Source organism: Echeneis naucrates, chromosome 14 (assembly GCF_900963305.1).
Source record: "Echeneis naucrates chromosome 14, fEcheNa1.1, whole genome shotgun sequence".
NCBI lineage: Eukaryota > Metazoa > Chordata > Actinopteri > Carangiformes > Echeneidae > Echeneis > Echeneis naucrates.
In genome coordinates this window covers 2868841-2890050 of record NC_042524.1, presented here as the reverse complement: position 1 = coordinate 2890050, position 21210 = coordinate 2868841, and the positions used below count along the sequence as shown (strand labels likewise).

At 42.8% G+C, this 21210-nt stretch overlaps 1 protein-coding gene across 2 annotated transcripts; it reads right to left on the bottom strand.

Annotated features, from left to right (window-relative positions):
* Positions 1-985: 985 nt before the first annotated feature.
* dtx2 (deltex 2, E3 ubiquitin ligase) lies at positions 986-15179 on the bottom strand. Of its 2 annotated transcripts, XM_029519458.1 has the most exons (9): positions 14584-15179; positions 13339-13927; positions 10815-10873; positions 8172-8390; positions 6200-6267; positions 5838-6005; positions 5191-5352; positions 4063-4152; positions 986-2455 (listed from the first exon to the last, which is right to left on the bottom strand). In XM_029519458.1, exons 1-9 carry the CDS (start codon positions 14894-14896, stop codon positions 2204-2206), a joined length of 1920 nt encoding a protein of 639 aa, XP_029375318.1. In that variant the 5' UTR covers positions 14897-15179; the 3' UTR covers positions 986-2203. The 2 variants fall into 2 exon arrangements, with proteins under 2 accessions (XP_029375318.1, XP_029375319.1); XM_029519459.1 differs by lacking the exon at positions 8172-8390.
* Between the last annotated feature and the right edge of the window lie 6031 nt (positions 15180-21210).

Below are 21210 nucleotides of genomic sequence, written 5' to 3'. Positions count from 1 at the left end.
GGAGGAAACCGGATACTTGTGGTCGCTGCATGAACACAGTTGGCCGTGCAGTCTTCTCCAGAGTGGAAAACTGTTCTGTGCTCGGATGAAAAACTAAAAAAAACTATTTTAGATGAAGATTAATTTCAACAGCAAGAGTGACTGAAGAGTGAAAGAAATAATGTTGGATGAAGACTGTTCAGGAAAACTGATCTAATTGGTGTTAACAGAAAACAAAGAGCGGATTTCTGTTTCACCCTGAAATGAAAAAAATCTACGAGGGAAAGTCAGTACGCACAAAAGACACACAAGTTGTTTTGTGTATTAAACGTAATTACTGAACAAACTAATAACAAAGATCATGTGTTTAGTTTTTTTCTTTTACAAGTGAAAATTTGGTTTATTTGTCTAATAAGAGTCTCAAAGTGTTTAAACTGTCACACTTAGTTAGATTGGCTCCCTTCAGTAAAAAAAAAAGGATTAAAAAGGTTTATTTGTCCTCATATTTGGGTTCAAGAGGAAATAAAGACAGAAGCTGGCTGATCTTTAGGAAGGTTATTGTCTCATTAACCAACAGCTGGTCCAGATCATCAGAGCGGAGGACTGATGGAGCTAATTAAGGCGTTTTTCTGAGAAATCAAACAGTTACACTAATCCACAACATATTTTACCTAAAGTGATTCTTCCCCGTGCTGCGTTACATCAGTTCTCCCATAATTCCCTTCTGTGATTGCCCTAACAGTCCCATGTCCCTCTCTGGGACTCTGGACGTGAGCAGGTGTGTCTCCGATGTGCGATGCCCGAGGCAGCAGGTGTGATGATCGCACAACAGCTACACAACAGCAACACGGTCCACATTTCAAGGTTCATGAGCATCATGGAAATAATTAATGACCCGCATCAACATGACTGAAGGTTTTTTTTTTTTTTTTAAATCTTCAGGAAACAAACTCAGAGTCAGAATTAGATTTTGAACTTATTTCTTTATTGCAGACTTTTTTTTTCCTTTTTTTTTTTTTTTAAGTTTTGCTTGTATACATGTCAAAACTCAGTGGAGTGAGCGTACTGCAGTACGGTGAGCAGGATGTGAATACAGGAGGTGAGTTTTGCAGCCGCCGTGGCTCCTCGTGTCTCCTTTCATCAAGACGACTTCGATGCTCTTGATTGTCACACTGTAAAATTTCCTTCTTTTTTTTTTTTTTTTTTTTTTTATCTTGGTGATCCATCCCATCAGTTTGAGGTCATCAAGTTATATCCCTTCTAACATATATGGCAACATTAACTCACAAACTAGGGGACAGAAACGAGGCCTGCAGGACGTCCACAGTGACGCACGTTCAAGAACATGTTGGAAGCAACAACAAAAAAAAAAACCAAAACAAAACCCAAACACCTAACGTGAGTGCATCAGATCAGCTTCAGGGAATAAAATATGACATCTGATGGTCAACTGCTAAAAAATATACAACTTTATCCTCCCTAACTGGCATTTGTGGACACAAACTGTTTTTTTGTTTTTTTAAACATCTCGTTTCATTCACGTTTTGTTTTTTTTTTTTTTATTATTTTATTTACAACAGTTAAGTATTGCCCCCTTCTCATCAAATAGTATATACTCACTTTGCTACTAAAGTTTCAGTGTGTTGTTGTGCTAAACACAAATGTTTTCTGCAGGAACACTTAAAATTGCATAACTTCCCAATTCTGAAGCAAGCGTACTGCCCCTTAGCGGGAAATCACACACCTCCGATAAATGCACTGTCAGAACTAAAGTGCTTCATGAGATTTTTATCCCCAGTGCGAGCTGCCATTCTCATGGCAGCCGGACGAGGAGATACAGATGAGGCTTTACGGAGAAAACAAAAGAAATAAACAAGACGACAACAAAAACAGTCTCCAGCTTGTGGAGGTTTGATAGAAGAGGCTCAGAGTCAGAGGAGGCCTGTTTTTCTCAGAGTTCGGTCTCCTGGAGTGAGTGATGAGAGGGAATCAAGTGGTGCATTAACTCTGCTCAGCCGGCGCTGCACTGCGACCCTTCAAGCTTCAAGACTCCAACTCCCCTCCCCCCTCCCCTCGGCTCGCTATGAGATCTGGACAGACGCTGGCTTGGACTAATAAACAAACAGGGGTGAAAGTTGGCTCCACCTGGCCTGGAGGCGGATTTTGAAGGATTTACTCAGTGATCAGCAGTGCGTGGTAGTGCGTGAGGCCGGGGGGCTGAGATCTAGCTGCTGCTGCTGCAGCCGCCGCCCGGAGGTTTGAGGCAGTCTTCTGTGACCCCCTGAGAGGCCAGCTCAGAGAGAACATTGTCCAGGTAGTTGGGGTCGGGGTAGCCGTGGCCTGACAAGTTGGACATCATCTCGGTTTTGTGGTGGATGCCGTTCCACACCACCGTGTCGGGCTCGCCGGTGGTGCTGGACGTACCCACGGTGAAGATGAGGCGGCGCATCCACGCCACCTTCAGCAGCTCCAGCACCTTTTCAACGGAGACACAAGCAGAGAAGGTGAAGCGGGTTCAACTTTGAATATCAGTTAAATCATAGTGGACAAAAGATTGATCGACTCGGTTAGAAAAAAAGATTCTCTGCATGTTAATCTGAAGTTGGTTTAAACTTGTTGAGCAACAGACGGACTGTTTTACTGAAGACGACGCTGTGTCTGAAAAAAAAATGGCAGCTGGTCTGAAAACTGCAGAGTCACAGCTCTGCCCTCTATAAACTCTCACAGCGACAGTGTGGTATATTTGGTTCTTCTTCAGCTGTGTATTTCTTCCTCTTCAGGGCTTCAGTGTTTCCAAAAGTCTCACTTTTCCATCAGAATTAGCAGGTACCTGAAGTACACACGCACAGACGCAGCAGAATGCAGTGACTTACACGGCAGCCACCGCCGTCACGTAGACTGATAAAACGTCTCATCTCCGGATTGTGGCTCCTGTAAAAGTGTCAGAGCCTCCGTGTGAGACACTTCCATCAGTTAATGTGAGTTTTTAAAACTTATTTTGTGGCTCCAGCTCAGTCCATCAGTGTGTGTTTCTACTTAAACAGCGCCGTGCTGGATGGGTGACAGTGTTTGCTTTCAGTGTTTGCGCTCTGACTCGCTCTGGCGTTGGGTTTCCATTAATGCCGATCTGAGCCAGAGCTGATAAATAGCCGCGTCTCCTGCAGAGTCATCTGACTTGTGAATGCAGATTGTGGCCTTTTCCGTTGCTGACAAAAAGCCAGATGTTCGTCGGTGATAACGGGTTCTGTTTCGGGCCGCCCAGATGATGTTCTGGTGTTTTCAAATTGAAATAGCCTCGAAAAGTGAAGGCCGCAGGTTAAAATGCTCCAAAAGTGACACATTTTAAGGCGAAAACTTCTCATTGTGTATTCAGTCTCTGCTGTCAGTGGGACGTGTGGATCGACGGGAGCTGCCATTAAAGGAGACGCCGATCTAACAGCCGATAAAAGCAAACAATTCAACGAAAATGGGATGAAGTTGTTAATCAGGAGCCACATGCTGACTTCTTCTTGCTTAAGCTCTGTTCTGATTTGAACCAGCGAATGGCTCCTGCCCTTCCATGAACCCGCTGTGGGACCAGCTGGGGTTTTCTCATGGTTCCAAACCAGCGCCACGTGGGAAGCATCACATCATGAAGTCTGAGGCGCAGCACAGAGAAACTACAACTGGAATAATTTAATCCAATTTTCCATCAGTGAATTACATCAGAGATTATTTATAAAAGATGAAGTGTACAGCTGCGCCTACCAGCAAGAGGGAAATGAGCTACTAATGCACCGTAGAAACAATGCAGCTTCATAATGAGCACGAAATGTTAATCAGAGCGGCACACTTAGACCCTGATGGAGCATTTATAAGGATCTTTGCACCTGATGTGTCCCTTTGGATCAACTTTGGCTCTCTGTTGATGTTGTGACTGAACTCACTGATGGTTATCACCTTTGGTAAAAACAGAGGGAGCCCTTCTGTGCTGCACCACACACAGATGAAACGCCGTGGCCTCAGATATTCGTAAAAGAGCGATGGCCTGAGTCTGTTATTACAGTGGCTGTAATGCACTTTTTTTTTTTTTTTTTTTTTTACCTTCCTGCCCTTGTCGTTGTCGGGGAGGAAGCAGAAGCGAGGGAAGCCTCGGCAGGTGTATGGCTGTCCTGGGTTGGGATGCTCCGGGCCCTGCAGGAGGAGGAGGGCAAAAAGTGACTGATGAAAGTTATAACATTTAATACACCAGCTCAGCTGGAATCACAAAATAATCCGATCCATTTTGCTTTCCCGGGTTGTTCACAGCTCGATACAAACCAGGTTGAAGTTCTTGTAACTCCAGATTAGCAGTACATACAGCTCTCCTCAGTCATCATTACAGCAGGAGTGGAGAAGAAACTAAGGTTTCCCCACAAAGAAGGTAATAAACGCAGCTCATCACGGTGAAGCCTGAACAATGAGTCAGAGGAGAGCCTGAACAACAAACCTGCTGTAAAAACATGTCTGTAAATCTCTGGGTATCACGGAACAAGCCTCAGCCCACACCGCAGTTTGTTTGGCTTAAAACAGCCGCACACATTATGTGTTGTACTTTATTCCTGATGCATGTTTACACAAACAGACACACAACACTTACAGACCAGATACTAGAAGTCCGTAGTTTATAGCCTCACACTTGAATATTTCCGCTCAGCCTGATTCGTTCGCCCGGCTTGTCTTTCAGCTACATCCTCGTCAGGCAGGCTCATTCACCATTTCAATGACTCTCGCTCGCTTTTTACTCACTGACACTGCTGATTCTTGGCAGCTTGATAAATTATTTGGTACCCGCTCCATTTCTGCAGTCAGGACTTCTGAAAGTGCTTTTGACTTCTTCCACAAGTGTTGAATTTATTTCTTCTGTGGCAGTAAGACATTTAACACCAGCCCTGAATAAGCCAAGTTCAGACCTTCCACTGCTAACCAAACACCACAAGCACAGCTGTTAATGGAGAAACTCGCTCACCTAATCCAATAACCCACAATGCAAGTCTCCTCTGGACCTGTGGCACATTGGTAGAATACCTTTTTTCCTCTGCTAAAGCTTCAAATGAGGCATAGATGTGTAGATATTTTAGATCCGAAACACGTGGTGAGAATAATGAGTTTCTGGCCCAGGCCAGTTCCATCCCCTAGGGGCCAGTATTTGAGAGCTCAGTGTGTATTTTAAGGCCCAGTGCGCAGATGTACCTGTATGCCAGGAGGTATGCTGTAGATAATCTGGATGGTGCCACAGTCTGGGTGGCCAGGCAGTGACTGGGCGATGCTGTAAATTTCCATCTTGCCTTTGGGCTGCGTGCCGGTCTTCTCTCCGTAGATTGTCTTACACGAGGGGCACTGCAGGCTGCCGTCCTAAACGCCAAACACACCCAGAGAGCTTCTTAAACACCACGAATCAATACAAACCAAATAAATATGATCAAATACACATTGATCCACTGATGAGACTTTTATTCCCTCTGTTGCCAAACTGCTGCACTTTGGCTGGATGTTGGTACAATATGTATGGAAAACGGTAGTAAAGTTATTTTACACTCAACCTTAAATAAATCTTAGAATAAATGGCGAAGAGAATATTCCAGGAGGGGGAAAAAAATACGAGCTGCATCTTAAAAAGGACCATTTCAATATTTTATGTCAGCCAATAGCTTCACAGATGCAGCTCAATCTTGTCATTTGACTGTCAGCAAGAAAAACCGATGCCTTCTCAGAAATGACCGTCAAACTTAACACCATCCATCTCTGAACTTTGCCACATCAATGCTACAGAAGCGAGGCAGACTTCAGACCAATCCATAGTAACACGCTGCAAACAATTTGTCCGGTAGGTTAAGTACCTTTGTTCCGTTGTTGTACATGGCCAGCATGCAGAGCATGTGCAGGGTGTGTCCACACTTGATGAATTTCCCCACAGTGCCTGGCGGGATGGTCTGGCTCCCCTCCTCTGTGGACGGTGTCTCGTACCCGGATGGATTGGATAGCTGATCCATGCAGATGATACAGTCCTGATGGGGACACGTCAGTCGATAGATAAATAACTATCATTCTTCTATTTTTGGGCCCATAACAGCTTGAAGGCGAATGAACAAGCCAATAAAATCCGATGCTGAAATTTATGCCTCACATGACGTGAAACTCTGGCCAATTAATGATTTGATAACAAATCAACCGTCTGTGACCAGGACACTGAAACATTTACCTCATCTGGCACTCCAGCCACCACTTCCATGTAGCGCTGAATCACCTCCTCAGGTCTCTGAGCGGAGGCTGGAAGGAGGACAAAGCAGAGGTGGGGAAAGAGAAGAAGAGAAAAAAAAAAAAAAAGATGGAGATTGAGCTGAGAGACGTCGTAAAGAAAAGTCCTACCACCTGCCATGGATTAAAAAAAAAAAAAAAAGAGTGACTGGAGAGATGAGATGATTTCCTTCACAACAACAACGGAGTAAATCACATCTTCACATTTCCACATAAACATATTTCTACTGCTGGAAATGCTTCCATAAAATATTCTAACAGAAGAAGATAGTGTCGAGCCACAGAGAGCAAACACACAATGACAGAGTGAGCCGCTCAGTGTTGATGAATAATGGCCGCCAGCAGCTGAACGGATGGATTCAGACACTTTCTCTCACATACACATGTACATGTGAGTGTCAAGTCTGTTCAGGGAACAATATTCTGAGACTTAACTACACATGCATCTTCAAATGTCTTCATATTTGGCTGGATTATTATGCAAAAAAAAGAAAGCTCAGTTTATCATTGAGATATATTTAGAAATGTTTGGAAGCTCACCATTTTCTCCCAGCTGAGAGACATACAGCGTAAATATTTATAGAATTATTTTAACCAATCCACCTCCAGACATGTTTCATGCCTCACATGTTCCCTTTCAATTTCAAATACAGGTATTAAGATTAGGACTCTGCAGACTGTGAGAGTGGAGGAAGTGTCGACAATGATGAAAGAAAAAAAAAAAATAGCGGGGCATTAAAACAGAGGGAGCAATAAAATGAAGCTCATTATACAGATGAGCAACAAAGCATGGAAGACAATTTAAATGAGCTGAGCTGTATCAAAACAAACACTGCAATCATTTTTTTGTTTTGTTTGTTGACGGCCAACAAACGGTATTCATTTATTTATCATGAAACCCCTTCAATGCACACAGTCTGACAGCCAGCATAATGCACAGTTTGTGTATAAACTGGCTGCTACTACTAATTATTTTCAAATAAATCAGCCAGATGTTTATTTTCTTGATTTATCAATTAATTATTAACAGCAAAGTGTTTCTTAAATCACATTTCTACAATCAAAGATGTGACCAAATGTTGAACCAAATTTAGTGTAATATCCAAAAAGAAATAAAACAAAGGAGTCCATTATAAATGGCAATTAATTTTCTGTTGACTGACAAATAGATGAATGGACTAATGACGGCAGCAGTGGCTGATGGGATAATGTGACAGCATGACTAGCTGCAGGTGAGTGATGCGTCCTGCAGCCGAAGTGTGTGATCGATCACACAATGATCTGTTGATGTACAGAGGGGCGACAAATCAGAGTTAAACTCAACATGGTGTGTGTTTTTATTATTGGACTGTTCTACCCTGAGCCAGAGGAACAGCTTCAGTGCTTCTTGGCGTCCTAGTCAGAAAAAAAGGGGAGCCTCTCGTTTATTTCTTCATCTGACACCCATCTGTACATACTGCCGACATGTGTTTAAAGGGTTTGCCTAAACATACTAATGCTAGACTTGCACAGCTTCGGGCAGTGTTTGCACTATTCCACATTTTTCAGACTCCCAGCGCCACTTTCTGTCATGACAGCTAGGCAGGCGCCAACCAAACAACTAGGGAGGTGCAAATTATTATGGTAGGTAAGAAGCAGAAGTTGAAATGAAACAGAAATGAGCAGCAGAGACATCAGAGTTGGCGACTGGAAAACCTCATCCTCTTATTTTATATCTGCACAAAGGGTGGTTGCAGCAGCATTTTTTTTTTTTTTTTGGAGTCGTGTCAACATGCCCTGTGAGGACTCAAAGACAAATGAAAATGAGTTGACGCATGATGAAATGTTCCTCAAGCCTGTGGTGATGAGAAGTGGACCAAAGAAGAAAGATGAAGGAAATAAAAAGGTAGAGGAAGGGCAGGTGGCGTGGTAGCTACCTCTCCTGTGCTGCCTCTTTGCTCTCCTAACTGAACTGCTGCTGCTGCTGCTGCTGCTGTGGGGCTTGCTGGGCCTGCTGGCTGGGGGGAGGAGAGGAGGAGGAAGAGAGAAAGGAGCAGGATGCTGCTGCTGCTGTTGCTGCTGCTGCTGCTGAGGGAGGGGGGCATTGGTGAAGTGCACGCCGAGTCCCACTGCTGACATCAAAATGGAGGCCATGCCTGGAGCGGGGTAGGGTCAGGTGGGTGGGGTTGAGTCGAGGCAGGACGGGGCAGGGCAGGGCAGAGTGGGGCAGGTGAGAGCAAGTGGAGAGATGCAGGAATAGAAAGGAACAAATCAAAGGTATGACAAATGTAGCAGCAGCTGATGCTTCCACTGCGACCCTCATTTGTACACACAGACACAAAACACTGGAGTCAGACAGCAGTTAAAGCCACACCGGTCTTAGTTAACTCTTGGCTCTGGTGTTTCTGTCACCTATGAGGTGCCTGTTAAAGCTGATTCTACTGACAGAGCACCAAAGACCGGGTGGGCCGGCTGTCTGGAAAAAGGTTCACTGTAAACTGATGACACCCAGAAACAGACTCAGTCGATCAGGGAACTGTGTGAAATGGTTTACATGCAGATCTCAGATTAGAGGCGATGCAGAAATTTAAAGTAACAGTATGTAGATTCTGAAAACAATGACTGATTATGAACAAACACATTGATACACATCATTTGGTTTCATATGACCAGCAGCTTATGGTGATATCAGACACTAGACAGATGTTTCTGTACAACCTTTACGATGTTATGACTGGTTTTACCGCCCACCTATGAAAATTACAACGTTCCCAGAGAAACAGCTACATTTTCCTGTTGGTAAACAGAAAAGGCTTTCATGAATGCTGGACTGTAATTTGGCTCTGTTTCCAATCACTTGGTCAAACCCTGACCAATCATATAAAAAGGGTCATGACAACGAACACTGAGCCTTCGAAGAGCAGCACACAGACGATTGTGTGTTTCCAACAACAATGGAGGCTGCAGTTTTATTTTTCGTGTTCCACTGAATAAACTAAGTGAATAAAACATAACAGTGATTACTGGTAATGTTCATTATTGACCAATGAGCATTATGCACAATAACACTAACTTGCATGCCTGTCAATTTTACTCTCTGTGTTTAGCTGACGGCTCAGTGCACACATCCTCCAGTCTCTTGGTATCAACTTCGAACCATTTACTCAGAACATAAATCTCTCACTCTTGAATACGTCTATTAATTTTGCTGTCTTAAAAAAAGTTGTCCATCATCCAGAACTAATAAAATATGATGCTAAAACAATTAAAATCCCCAGATATCCATGTTTACTCAGCGAGCACTTCATTAGGAATGCCGTATTAACAGCAGGTAGTCCCCTTCTCTCATAAATGGTTTTGGTTCTTCGTATCTTATGAGTCCAAAAGATGTTTGAAACTTTCCGCTGAGACTCCGCTCCACATTTCCGCAATTGCGTCGCATCATTTATGTAGATTTGGCATTTGTTATTCTACTGGATCCAGATCTGAAGTTCATGAAACCACTTTACTCTGAAGAAGTTGCGCATTAGCCAGCTGTGTGCAGAAGGCGGTGAACTGTGGCCGTAAAGGGATGAACATGGTCAACAACAATACTCAGACAGGCTGTCGCATTCAAACTATGATTAACTGATATCAAGGAAACAATCAGGCACCGTTACACACCTCCACCTGCAGGCTAGACTGTTGACACAAAACACGTTGGGTCCATTCATTGATGCCATCGATGTAATTTGACAAGTTTATTTATAGAAATTTCCTTTTAAATACAACTTAGATGAAAACTCTCATCAAAGAATCTTAAAGTAAGTTCAAGGTGAGGATTAAGTCATTGTGTCGGTGCTAAATTATAAGCAGCCGTTCTCTTGCAACACTGCAGCACAGTCGGCCTCCTCCTCCTCATGACAACAAGAGCCGCAGGAGGAGAAGACAACCCGCTGTCTCGTTATGACCATCGTGAGAAATTAACATCACAAACGCATCTTTAGAGCAGCATTCAACCTATGTGAGCGTTACAAATTCTCTGAACCAACAGATTGTAACCGACAGACTTCATGTGATTATTTTATATTAGTCGTGTGAGGAGTCCAGCCCTCTCCTATTATTTTTCTTAGACCTGAGCCATCGATCAAAAGCCAGGGTGGGTGGAGCTGTGGGACAACAACTGTCTTTCACAATGAAGAATGAATACGGAAGTCAATCATCCTTTGCATCCAGGGCCCAGCAATTTATACAACAAGTGGAAACCTGTGTCGGTTCTCAATAAAAAGACAGGGCTGTGTGGGGGCTGCTTTCACATACACGGAGCCAACAAAATGCATTATGTTTGTTCTTTCTGAATGAAAGCCTCTATGATGGGCTCAACAATAAAAAGACATAATTTCCTTTTCAAGCTGTGTTTATTTTCTGTTTTGTTTTTTTAAACTACCTCCTTCGTGTTGCACCTAAACAGACTGACACCCACAAGATACATAAACCGCTAATGTTACACTGAATAAAACCTGTGAGCAACTCAAAATATGTGATACAGGACAGGCTGAGAAGAGGTAACAGTGAAGATGGATGGTTAGTGGCCCTTTTACCTGCCAGGGCAGAGCTCACGCTGGTGGATCCGTTCAGCTGCACTGAGATGGAGGGAACGCTGCAGGACAGGAAACAAGGTCAGAAACGGTCAGTCGGAAAAAAAAAATAATAATAAAAAAGAAATCAGCCACAAAGAACCAGACAGACAGAAAAAAATAAATAAACATGATCCGAGCCACTTAAGAGTCCGGTCTACTTCACAGAATTACACCGTGGAAGTACAATGACATTAGGAAATGGCTTTGGCACCAGATCAGGACAAGAAAATAAAATCTGCTCCTCCACTACCTGCAGAGACTGACTTAAGTTTACTGAAGTATCCAAAAACACTGGCCTTCAGACTGTCCTCTAAAGCTCTGTGAGATTCTGAGCTTGATTAACATTGAGCGCACGTGCAACTATGGAGTGAGATTCAATAGCCAATACTGTATATGGACAGATATGCACCCAACACTTGTTTACTGTGGAAAGAGAAGAACAACACTAGTGAGGAAAGATGAGACGCAAAAATGAATCCAGACCTGCAGTTATCACCTTTAACAATCACTTTATAGATAATGACAAAATCAAAATCCTGTGAGATATCTTTTAGTTGTCTGAATAGGTTATTACATTAATGTAAAACAGAGAAAGGAGCAAATTCTCCCTACGTGGATGCTGAGTCAGGCAGAGATTTGGTATTTTTTTATATTGTTATATGGAATTTTATCAGTTTTCGGTTACACCACTCATTAATCATTCACTGAGTCTTACAGCACGAATCCTCATTATCTTTACTAACTATACAAAATGACACAAAAAAAAGAAATCACATTGACCATAAAAACCCTTGTATGGATATTTTGCCCTCACCGCTCAGCTGGCTCATTACCTAAAGAAGAGGACATGGAAACATAATAGGAGGAAATCTGTCACTGATAAAAATGAGGGCCTCTTGACATCAGTTAACCTGTTGTCCAGGAAGTTGGGGGAAGCATATGTGGTATCTTAATGTTCTATATGGGCTACAAGAGTAGTATTACAAAGCCATGTATGCAGTGAGAACACTGGCCATTGCAAAAATACCATTTTAATGAAAAATTGAATCTTTCATTTAAGAAAGCATTCAGTGGATTGAGCATCCTGGGCAGCAATTACAGCTGCAGGCTTTACACAAATGGACTCAGACAGTTTACCCCATTCTTCCTGAAGGATCCTCTCAAACGCTGTCGGATTGGAAGGAAAGTGTCTTCAGGTATCTCCAAAGATGTTCAATAGGTTTTAATTCATTGCTCAAGGACACTTATAGTCTTGGTCCTGCAGAAACGGCTAAATTTTACGCCTCATGCTGAAGGCTGCATTGTCACAGCAGGTCTCAGTGCCAGCAGGCTTTCTTCATGGACTTAAATGTATTTGGCTGCTTTCATCCTTCCCTCCGTTCTGACTAGTCTAACTGTCCCAGTAGATATGAAGTCCCCCCATGGTGCAACACAGGCACCACGTTATCCAGGTGATGTGCAGGAGCTGGTGTTTGTGCATCTGACCACAGAGTTCAACTTTCATTTCATCAGACTAGCAAATCTTTTTCCTCATGCTCTCAGAGACCTTTAAATGTTGTTTGGCAAACTCAATACAAGCTGTCATATAGCTATTACTCAGAGTGGCTCCTGTCTAGCTGCTCAAACATAAAAGACAGACTGATAGTGTGCTGCTGATATGGCCATTCTGCCAGCTGGTTCTTACAGCTTCATCCTTTTCACAATGGAAGCTCCAGTGTAAACGCTTTAGCTCCTTGTCCTGATCTAAGGTCTAAAGTGAGCCCCTTTGACTTCACAGGCTGGTTTTATTTCTTACATGCAGCAAGTTAGATGTTATATACAACTGTGCCTTTCTAAAATATGACCAATACTGGTTTGCTGTTGGAGAACACCTCTGACCAGGTTCTCAATAGTGATGTAAGTGAGACATCACTTCTTGTTTTTTTTTTTTTTTTAATCTATTTGCAAAACATGTTTGGGCAAAAGATTTGAGCTCGGTTTACAGTGAAACTTTTTCCAGCTCTATTAAGATGTGTGTGCAGTCAGAGCAAAAATGGGTCCATAGCACAGTTCAGCGTATATACTAGACAGAGAACATCTAGCATTTTACAGTGCTTAGTTTCCAGGCTGACTGAAACTTAATGTGGAAGAAAATTAGGGGCCAGATAAACTATAACTGAGCTGCCTATTTATAACACCACATTGGTAGGCAAACCCTGTCTTTGAAGTAGTTATCTCCTGACAGCATAGGAAATGAGAAGAATAAAGGATGGATTCACAATATGAGCCAAAACACACATACCACTGCAGGGGTGCACCCACAGATCAGTGTTCATCATTCCTGTTTTACAGGATAGGTCAAAATGGCAACAGACAGGCAAGACAAAGAGGAAGTGGAGGGAAGGGTGGGCAGCAGGCCATGTCATGCATTATCATCCCCAGAGAAACGAGGCTACTCTAACCTGTCTGTGTTAAACTGCAAGCCACACAGATGCTAGATACCAACCTTAAGCTATTTGCACTGGTAGAGCTGTTCAGAAGTGGTGCAGAAAGTTGACTTCCAGAAGGTGGAGGTGGCCAGGCGCTGCCCCAAGACATCCCCCCAACGGAGAGGGGTCTCCTCGGGTATGGCGAGTAGACAGATGTCGGGTGTGCCGCTGCAGCCCTCCCAGTTCCTTGCAGACTGGGACGGTTCAGACTCCCCGACGAAAAGGAATGCCGTGAACGGCTGGGCATGGGTCCTGTGCTGCTGTGACTCAAACACTGCTGGCAGGAGCACGCCGGGCCTGAGGGGATAGCTGGGGGGCCTGAGGAGGCCAGCGGGTATGGGAGGTTACACTGGCGCCGCACCTGACGCCTGAACCCAGTGGCCTTGTTAACTTGAGCCAGGGAAGTGAGATCCACAATGTAATTATATCCATGAGGGCCCAAATCTGCAGTGCCTTGACGGGCCTGGTAACTGTGCTCCAAAAGAATAGAGGTTCTTGTCTCATATGGAGTCCACCCTCCTTCGTCATTGGCCCATTCCCAGTAGACACCACTGCCAAGACCTGAGGACTGGGCGAAGAGGGACCGACGCACAGACCGTGTCTTTCCTAAAAAACACAAAGTTGATTTTCAGTGAATACACCCAACTATAAATACACCATGAGGTATAAACCCACATATATTAACATAACCAAAGATTGGGGTTATAACAGAGGCAAGTGCCCAGCTCTCACAGATGAGAGCCCCAATGTGTAGATGTCAGCAGACTAAATCCTATATAATCCTGATCTTAATGCAAACTCATTCCTCATGGCAGCCACTGGAGTCACTTGGCTGGTGCTGCAGCTGCTGCATGATTTATTTCCCAGCATTGTCTGGAGCAGCACTGAAACTGCTACACCTTTGTTATTAATCATTTACAAAGCTCTTCTCACACTAATTAGCTCCAATCATCCGAGCTCATAAAGGTGCTAAACGTAATGCTTGTGTTTAAGAGAGGGAGAGGGGGTCAACCCAACAGGACAGGTGAAACACAGAGGATAAATTACAGTCGTATCTCTTCTCAGCTCCATCCTGTTCTTGTATATCTTTTCTGGCAGCTATGTAAACATTTAGCAAAACAACAGCGGCTAAGCTAATGCTAAGCGGCTAACGGGGCCTGGAGTGTTCAGAAGATTTCAAAATGATAAATAAAATAACCCCCCCCCCAAAAAAAAAAACATTATAAATTAGCATCAATCTGAGCTTTTTGTTTTGGACTCACCTGTGTCCTGTCGAAACTGTTTCAAGCTCGGTATGTCGATGAGGTAGGGCGACAGGCTCGGGTCGGATTGTCCGAGGCAGATGCTCGTCGAGCCGTGAGCCGCTCCTCCTCTCGGGCCCCGCGGCGACAGACACCGCTCGATGTAGGCGCTGACTTGGCCGCTGTAGGGCCGCCAGTAGCCCAGGTCGTCCTGCCATTCCCACACCGCTATCATGGGCTGAGACTGCCCGACGGACCCGGAAGGCGTAGCCGACACGGAGGGCCCGTTCCTGGAGCCGTTCACCCGGGCACAGGAGCCAGACACAATCGCCATATTCACCCCCTTAGCTAGCTGGCTAGCTAGCTGGAAGCTAACAACGGCTCGTTCTGGTTAGCTTGGCGACCGTTAGCTTGTGGCTAACGACGAGGAGAAAAAAGAGAGAGGTGGAGGTACGTCGTGGTGGTGGTGTTGGTGGGGGGGGGGGGGTCCCGGCTAGCTCGGCTCGGTGAAACACTGCATGATGAGCCCGTTAACACGTTTTTGAGGACGCTGGAAGATAAAGGTGAGACGGCGGGGGGCTCGGTGAGACGTTTGGGTGCATGTTGACAAAGCTGATGCGTTCACGGTACTCAGCAGCGCGCAGATAACGTGAGCTTTGTGACATCCTCTGCTGCTGCCTTCAGGGACCGTGGGATTTATCAGCTCCACCTGGAATTCATCCCCGGGGAGAAAGGGGGTGCAAACAAAAGACGGGGAGCATCTGATGAATAAATCAATACTTTCGTAGATTATGTTAGTTTTTTGAGACAGCAATGAGACAGCAATTCTTGTTTGTTTGGAGTTTTTTTTTATTAATATGCAAAAATTACCGAAAACGTGGGGAAAAATGGAAATAAACAATTAAATCTAAAATACTAATTTAAAAGGAAAGTAGTTAGCAGTTCTCTCTTTGAAACACGTTTTCTATGTTGTAAAAAAGCAAAAATAATCAAGGCAGGGAAAACTGGGATAGTTTGGAGTGAATTAACCAACAGTGGGCTGAAACTGTTCCCTTACATTATTATGGGAATGTGAATTATACGATAGCGAGGTGCCTTTGATTGACTTTCGTCTGTCTGCTGAAAAAAAAAATGTAGGTGAAATAATTAAAAAACCAGATTAACTAATTCATTTACCATTGCTTTTCGCAGATAAAATCTTGAGTGCACAGCCTTCCTCACATCAAAATCAGCAGCATACAAGGTGCACCTGAAGGTCGCATATTTCTTCTTCTGCAACAAACTTCTCCATTGTCCACACTCCTCTTCTTCCTCTGCTCCTTTCTTCGAGGCAAATTAGATTCTCCTCAACGGCGTTGCTGCCATCAACTGGGAATAAATAGGCATAGCACAAATAACAGTCCATGCGTTGTATATGATCAATGTAAGAAGGATTACAGAAGAACGTGCAAGGTGTACGTTTGCACCTGTATCAGTCTTTCCTAGTCTGATATTATTGTGTGTATTTGATCAGTGAGTACAGTCAACAGTTATTCCTTACAAAAGACAAAGTCTGTGATCTAATATATTGAAAACAGGCTCAACCAAATTGGATTTTATCCTCAATACCCAGACCAGCACAAATGGAGCAGGATAAGTAAAATACTAAAGATGACAATAAACCTGTTGAAGAAAAGAGACAGTTCATTAAATACAAGTAAGAGATAATAGAACTTGGCAGGTCTGACACCGGTTTCAACATTGTTTAAATCAGTGCACAAATAGGATTTGAGCTTTCCATTTAACCAATAAACCGACACATAATCGATATATCTAAACTCCCGCCAAGCAGTTCTGAATTGACAAATACAAAAAGCATCTTGTATTAGAAAAACTACCATTGTTCACTTCTGCCTTTTTCAATATTTCTGAGAAACTATTTTGCCACATATGATAAACATTAAAAATATGGATTTGCGGTCAGAGGATTCAGCCGTGAGAGCAACAATTTGAGTCATTGTTCTTTAAAGTCTTCTCAGAAGGCCTCTGGTCAGAGCTGCATGTGAAAACTAAAAGATTGCCCTGGCGGTGCATCTGTGTAGCATAACCAAATTGGATTCAGACAAACAAGACAGACTGATGCATCAGATAATTTCGATACTGGCCTCTGTTCACCCGTGACGCAGATGACAAATAGATGGTTATGATTGAGGGGATGACTTATAAGGAAGTGAGTGTCAGTTCATCGAAATTACAAAACACCCAGCAACATTTATCACTGTTCTCTGGTGGTACACCGAAAAAAAAAATCTGGGGCGTTATTTACTTGGGAAAACCTAGAAAAGTTTTTGCACTTAGACAATGTAAGTAAATTCTGCAAGAGCAATCATCAAATACACTTTACTCACGGCTAAAAGTTTCTTTTACTAGCAAACCTCAGGTGATCTATTATTATTATTATCAGGTGATGATTATTAATATGGACATTGAATTTTAGTCTCTCCTTCTTTTTAAGTTTTACTTAGACTGACTGCATCAAACTGAAAAATATCAGTTAAAACCAATGGCTTTTCAAGGTCATTTGTAAATATTTTTTTCAAACTTTTCTTTATGGGCTATATTTAAGTAACATTTACACGATAATTTTACAAAATCTTTCTGCAGTTTAAATTGTCTAAATTTGTTCTTCATGTTTTTGTTTATTGAAACTATAACTTAAATATTAGGCAACTGTTTAACTTAACAACACCTTTATTTTTCTGAAGTGACAAAACATCTGTTCACAGCCATATTCATACCGCTAAAACATACACAACAACACATTGTCCTTTCTACACAATACATTTTATACGGTGAAACACATACGTTCACAATTCAAAATATATTCTGCTTCATTATATTTCTATTTATATTTACAATTAGAAAGTAAATATTGTGACAGTTAGCCCTAATAAATGTTACTACACCACAAAATCTTTTTTTTTTTTTCAGTGTAGGCGGATATGCAGATAATTAAAGTTTAATTTGCCAGAATGGTGAAATATCTTACTCTGACATTTTTGGCCATCACCCACCCATCACCACTGGAGGTGAATTTTGTTTGTGGTTCTGGCAGCATTGCAAAAACAACAAAAACAAACAAAAAAAAACATTTTTTCAGCATTTCAAAATATTCAACAGTGATAGAAAATCCATCCCTTGAACTCGTGGGCAGTGAGTGCTGAGAAACCATGAATATTACTAAGTAAGTGATATCAGTACAAAAGGAAGTTTTTCCTCGCCACTGCTGCCAAGTGCTTGCTCATCGGGGGATCTGTTGGGTCTCTTTAAATCATTTTATAAAGAGCTTGGTCTCGACCTGCTCTATATGTAAAGTGCCTTGATGTAATTTTGTTATGATTTGGGGCCATACAAATAAATCTGATTTGATTCAATTTGATCTGAAAATCATGATGCTGAAAATCAATTAAATCAGGGAGCAGAGCTTACTGTGTGCTGGGTATCAGAAAAAGCAGTGCATTATCCAACAGGCACCAAAAATCTTATTTACTTACTCTTATGTGTATGTAAATTGACTTGATATATTTCAGACAGCAGCGCTTTGCACACAGTGAAATACTTTAATACCAGCAGCTCATGCACATTAACACATGGGAAATTATTTTTAAGAAGCTCAGGTGATGCAGATTCCAGCAGGTTGTGTGCATCCTTGGCACAGATGATCAGTGTTAAAAAGGGAGCTGGAAAAGGTGCAGATGTGGCTCTGTGGTGAGCACAATGCCGGAGCTGGGAATGTGAGGAATGTGAAGGGAAGAATTTGAGGAGCGCTTGGATCTCGGCTCAGGTTTATACCTGTGCACAGTTGGCAGCGGTGAGTCTGAGTCTGGAGGGAGAAAGAAAAAGGTATCCAGTCATTCAGGACAGAGTCACTTTGTCTTCACTTCTCTTCTTTACACCGAGAGGCTGTTAAGGTCAGACATCTTCATCATGCAGTCACAGAGCAGAGGCTAGTGGATGACTAAACCTTCTGTCTCTCTCTCTCTCTCTCTCTCTCTCTCTCTCTCTCAGTCTGTCTATCTCTCGATCCAAAATGAACCTGTTCGCACAAAGCTGCTGTCGCATGCTGAAGTATCTGGACCTTGTTAGCAGACTGCAGTAATTCTCTCCAGGACAGAACATTCAGGAAATATTCAGCCCCCTTTCACTTTATATTCCGTCGTGTTGTATTAATCAATTTTTGCTCTCATCAATAAACACAGATTGATTTTCTGTCATCGTCCCTGCCCATCTCTGGCCTGCCATCTTCCTCTTGTCCTCAGTAACCCACCTGCCTTCTGATCCTGACCCTGAGTTTTGGTCCTGTTCGCCTGTAGCTGTGCCCCCCACCTGACTGAAAAAACCCAGTCGGTCTGCTCTTTATGCTGCACTTGGGTCCTACTGCTACTCGTTACAGTATGACACGAAATAGATTAAGGAATGATCAGCGCTCGCAGTCATCCCAAATATAGACAGCATGAGTGGGTAGTTTCCAGCCTGTAGGTCTGCAGATGGGTCACAAATGAGGGCGGCAACAATATGGTGGAAAAGTACTTGCTTGTTTCCTGAATACAAGAAGACATGCTGTTTCAGGGCAAAGGAAGAACCTCTAATTTTCCACAACATTGTTTAAAACAGATTTTGTACAGGCAAGCACTCGGAATAGTGTCAGTGACGTAAATGAGCTTCAGTGCATTCACATGAAACCTAGGTGTTGTATTTGAGGATGAAATAATGAAATATCTACTTTTGGGAAATTAGGTCGCACTGCAGCAGCAAGAGATATGGCTGGCTCCAGAGGAGCAGAACAATCTTCGTTGTCCAGTGGCTTCCAGCCCACACTGGAGCTATCAGCGTTAATGAAAAGCCCCTTCTTTCAGTCATGTTAGCGTGGCAGAGTTAGGGCCTTCATGCGCCAGCACATCTGGAACATCCTGGTCCCAAACAGATAAATATAATAACTACTGAGCAATCGTCTTCGAGACAAACAGGAGCTGGCTCTAACAAACACAGAAATGCAGACCTCAGATTCGGGGGTAAGGTGGAAATGGTCTATTTAAGAGGATAAACAGAGAGAATTAAAATAGGCATTACCCTCCACATCCAACACAATGAAAAACAGAAAACTCCTTTTGGACCTCTGACATGCCAACTTGCTAATAGAAGCTGTTGATCAGCCATCAAAAGACATGATGTCATCCTCCAGGATCTTCACGTTTTCATCCTTGTTTACCAGACCAGCCCGGTCGCTGTTCTTTTAGTTTGATGATGACGGATTTGGGACATGTTGGAATACAGACACAAACATTTGCAACACTTACGACGTCCCAACACAGTGACGATGGATTCACAGGAAGCGTGACAAAATATCCAAGTATCTGTATAAACGCCACAAAATACTCCACATTTTCCCCAGCACCTATGTCTGTAGGTTTGTTTATGTCCACCTAGGTCACATTTTCAGTCAGTTCGTTGTTTGTTTACTGGACTACTGAACCAGGAGAGAAGGGGCCATGGATCAAGGGTGAACTCATTTTCTTTAAAGGGGCAGATAAATTACTATTTTCCTTTAAAATAGCAAAATAAGAAGAAAAAAATCTCCCAAACAAACGCATGTGTGGCGCTGGTAGCTATAAATTAGCAGAACTTCAGAAAGCATCTGTTCATAATGTGGCTTTTATCCTGGATAAAATATCTGACTTCTATACATCCTGTGTGAAAGACTTTCACAATTTATGGAAGTTTAAAACTGATTTTTGGAAATAATGAAATGATCACTGTCAACCCTGAAGGGAATCCTTTTTATGACTTGTGTCATTTTTCACTTTTTTTGATAGTGCTTCCTTTGTGTTTCCTTTGTGTTTACCCCCCCTCATTTGTTTGTGCATCTGCTTCCTGGGTTTTGGAAGTTGGTTTATTGTTGTTGTTGTTGTTGCTGTCTCCTTTGGGCCTGGTTGTCTGGTTATCTGAAACAGAAATACTGCAAATGTCCCTCACAGAAAATGATTTAATCAGATATCATGGATAAATTAACAATGTCTAATATAGTCACCAGCAGTGCTTTTAGTGTCTTGGTTTAAGACGGTGTGCCTATCTGCGTTCAGCACTCACTCTCATGTGGACAACAGTCTGGCCCGTGGCGGTGTTGTGATTCAGAGCCTTCTGAGGAAAACTCTCAGAGACCACCTTTACAGTAAAACACCTAAATGAATTTCTGAAAGGGAAGAGTTGTCTTTGAAGCAAATGTTCAGACGTAGAGTCTCATCAACCAGGCAGGGGGTGCAGAAAGGATGACAGCTTAATGGGATTGTTAAGTTTAACTATGGGATGCGGTGTATTTTTGGCAAAGCAATGAGAGACATGCTTTGCTCACAACCAATAAGACACGGCACTGTGGCTGACATTGTGTCAGATATGACATGTTTGAACGTGGAGTATTCAAATGTGTGGATTTGTGTAGCTGTGTAGTTTTTCAGTGACTTACGGATTCAGAATTTAACAGAATTTTCACGCAAAACATCACCAGATACCTTTGAAGAGAGATTATGTTATCTGGCTGTTGTCTTGTACAAACAGTAATCTCAGTTTTTCAGAAACAGAAACAACGTGATTTAACTGTGCTGACAATGGCTC

Excerpts from the sequence above, each read along its gene's own strand:
- dtx2 (XM_029519458.1), bottom strand. The coding sequence starts at position 14,896 with ATGGCGATTGTGTCTGGCTCCTGTGCCCGGGTGAACGGCTCCAGGAAC. Across the intron at positions 6,006-6,199 it reads TGGCTGGAGTGCCAGATGAG|GACTGTATCATCTGCATGGA; the intron begins GTAAATGTTTCA and ends TGTCCCCATCAG. Across the intron at positions 2,456-4,062 it reads ACAACGACAAGGGCAGGAAG|GTGCTGGAGCTGCTGAAGGT; the intron begins GTAAAAAAAAAA and ends TCCGTTGAAAAG.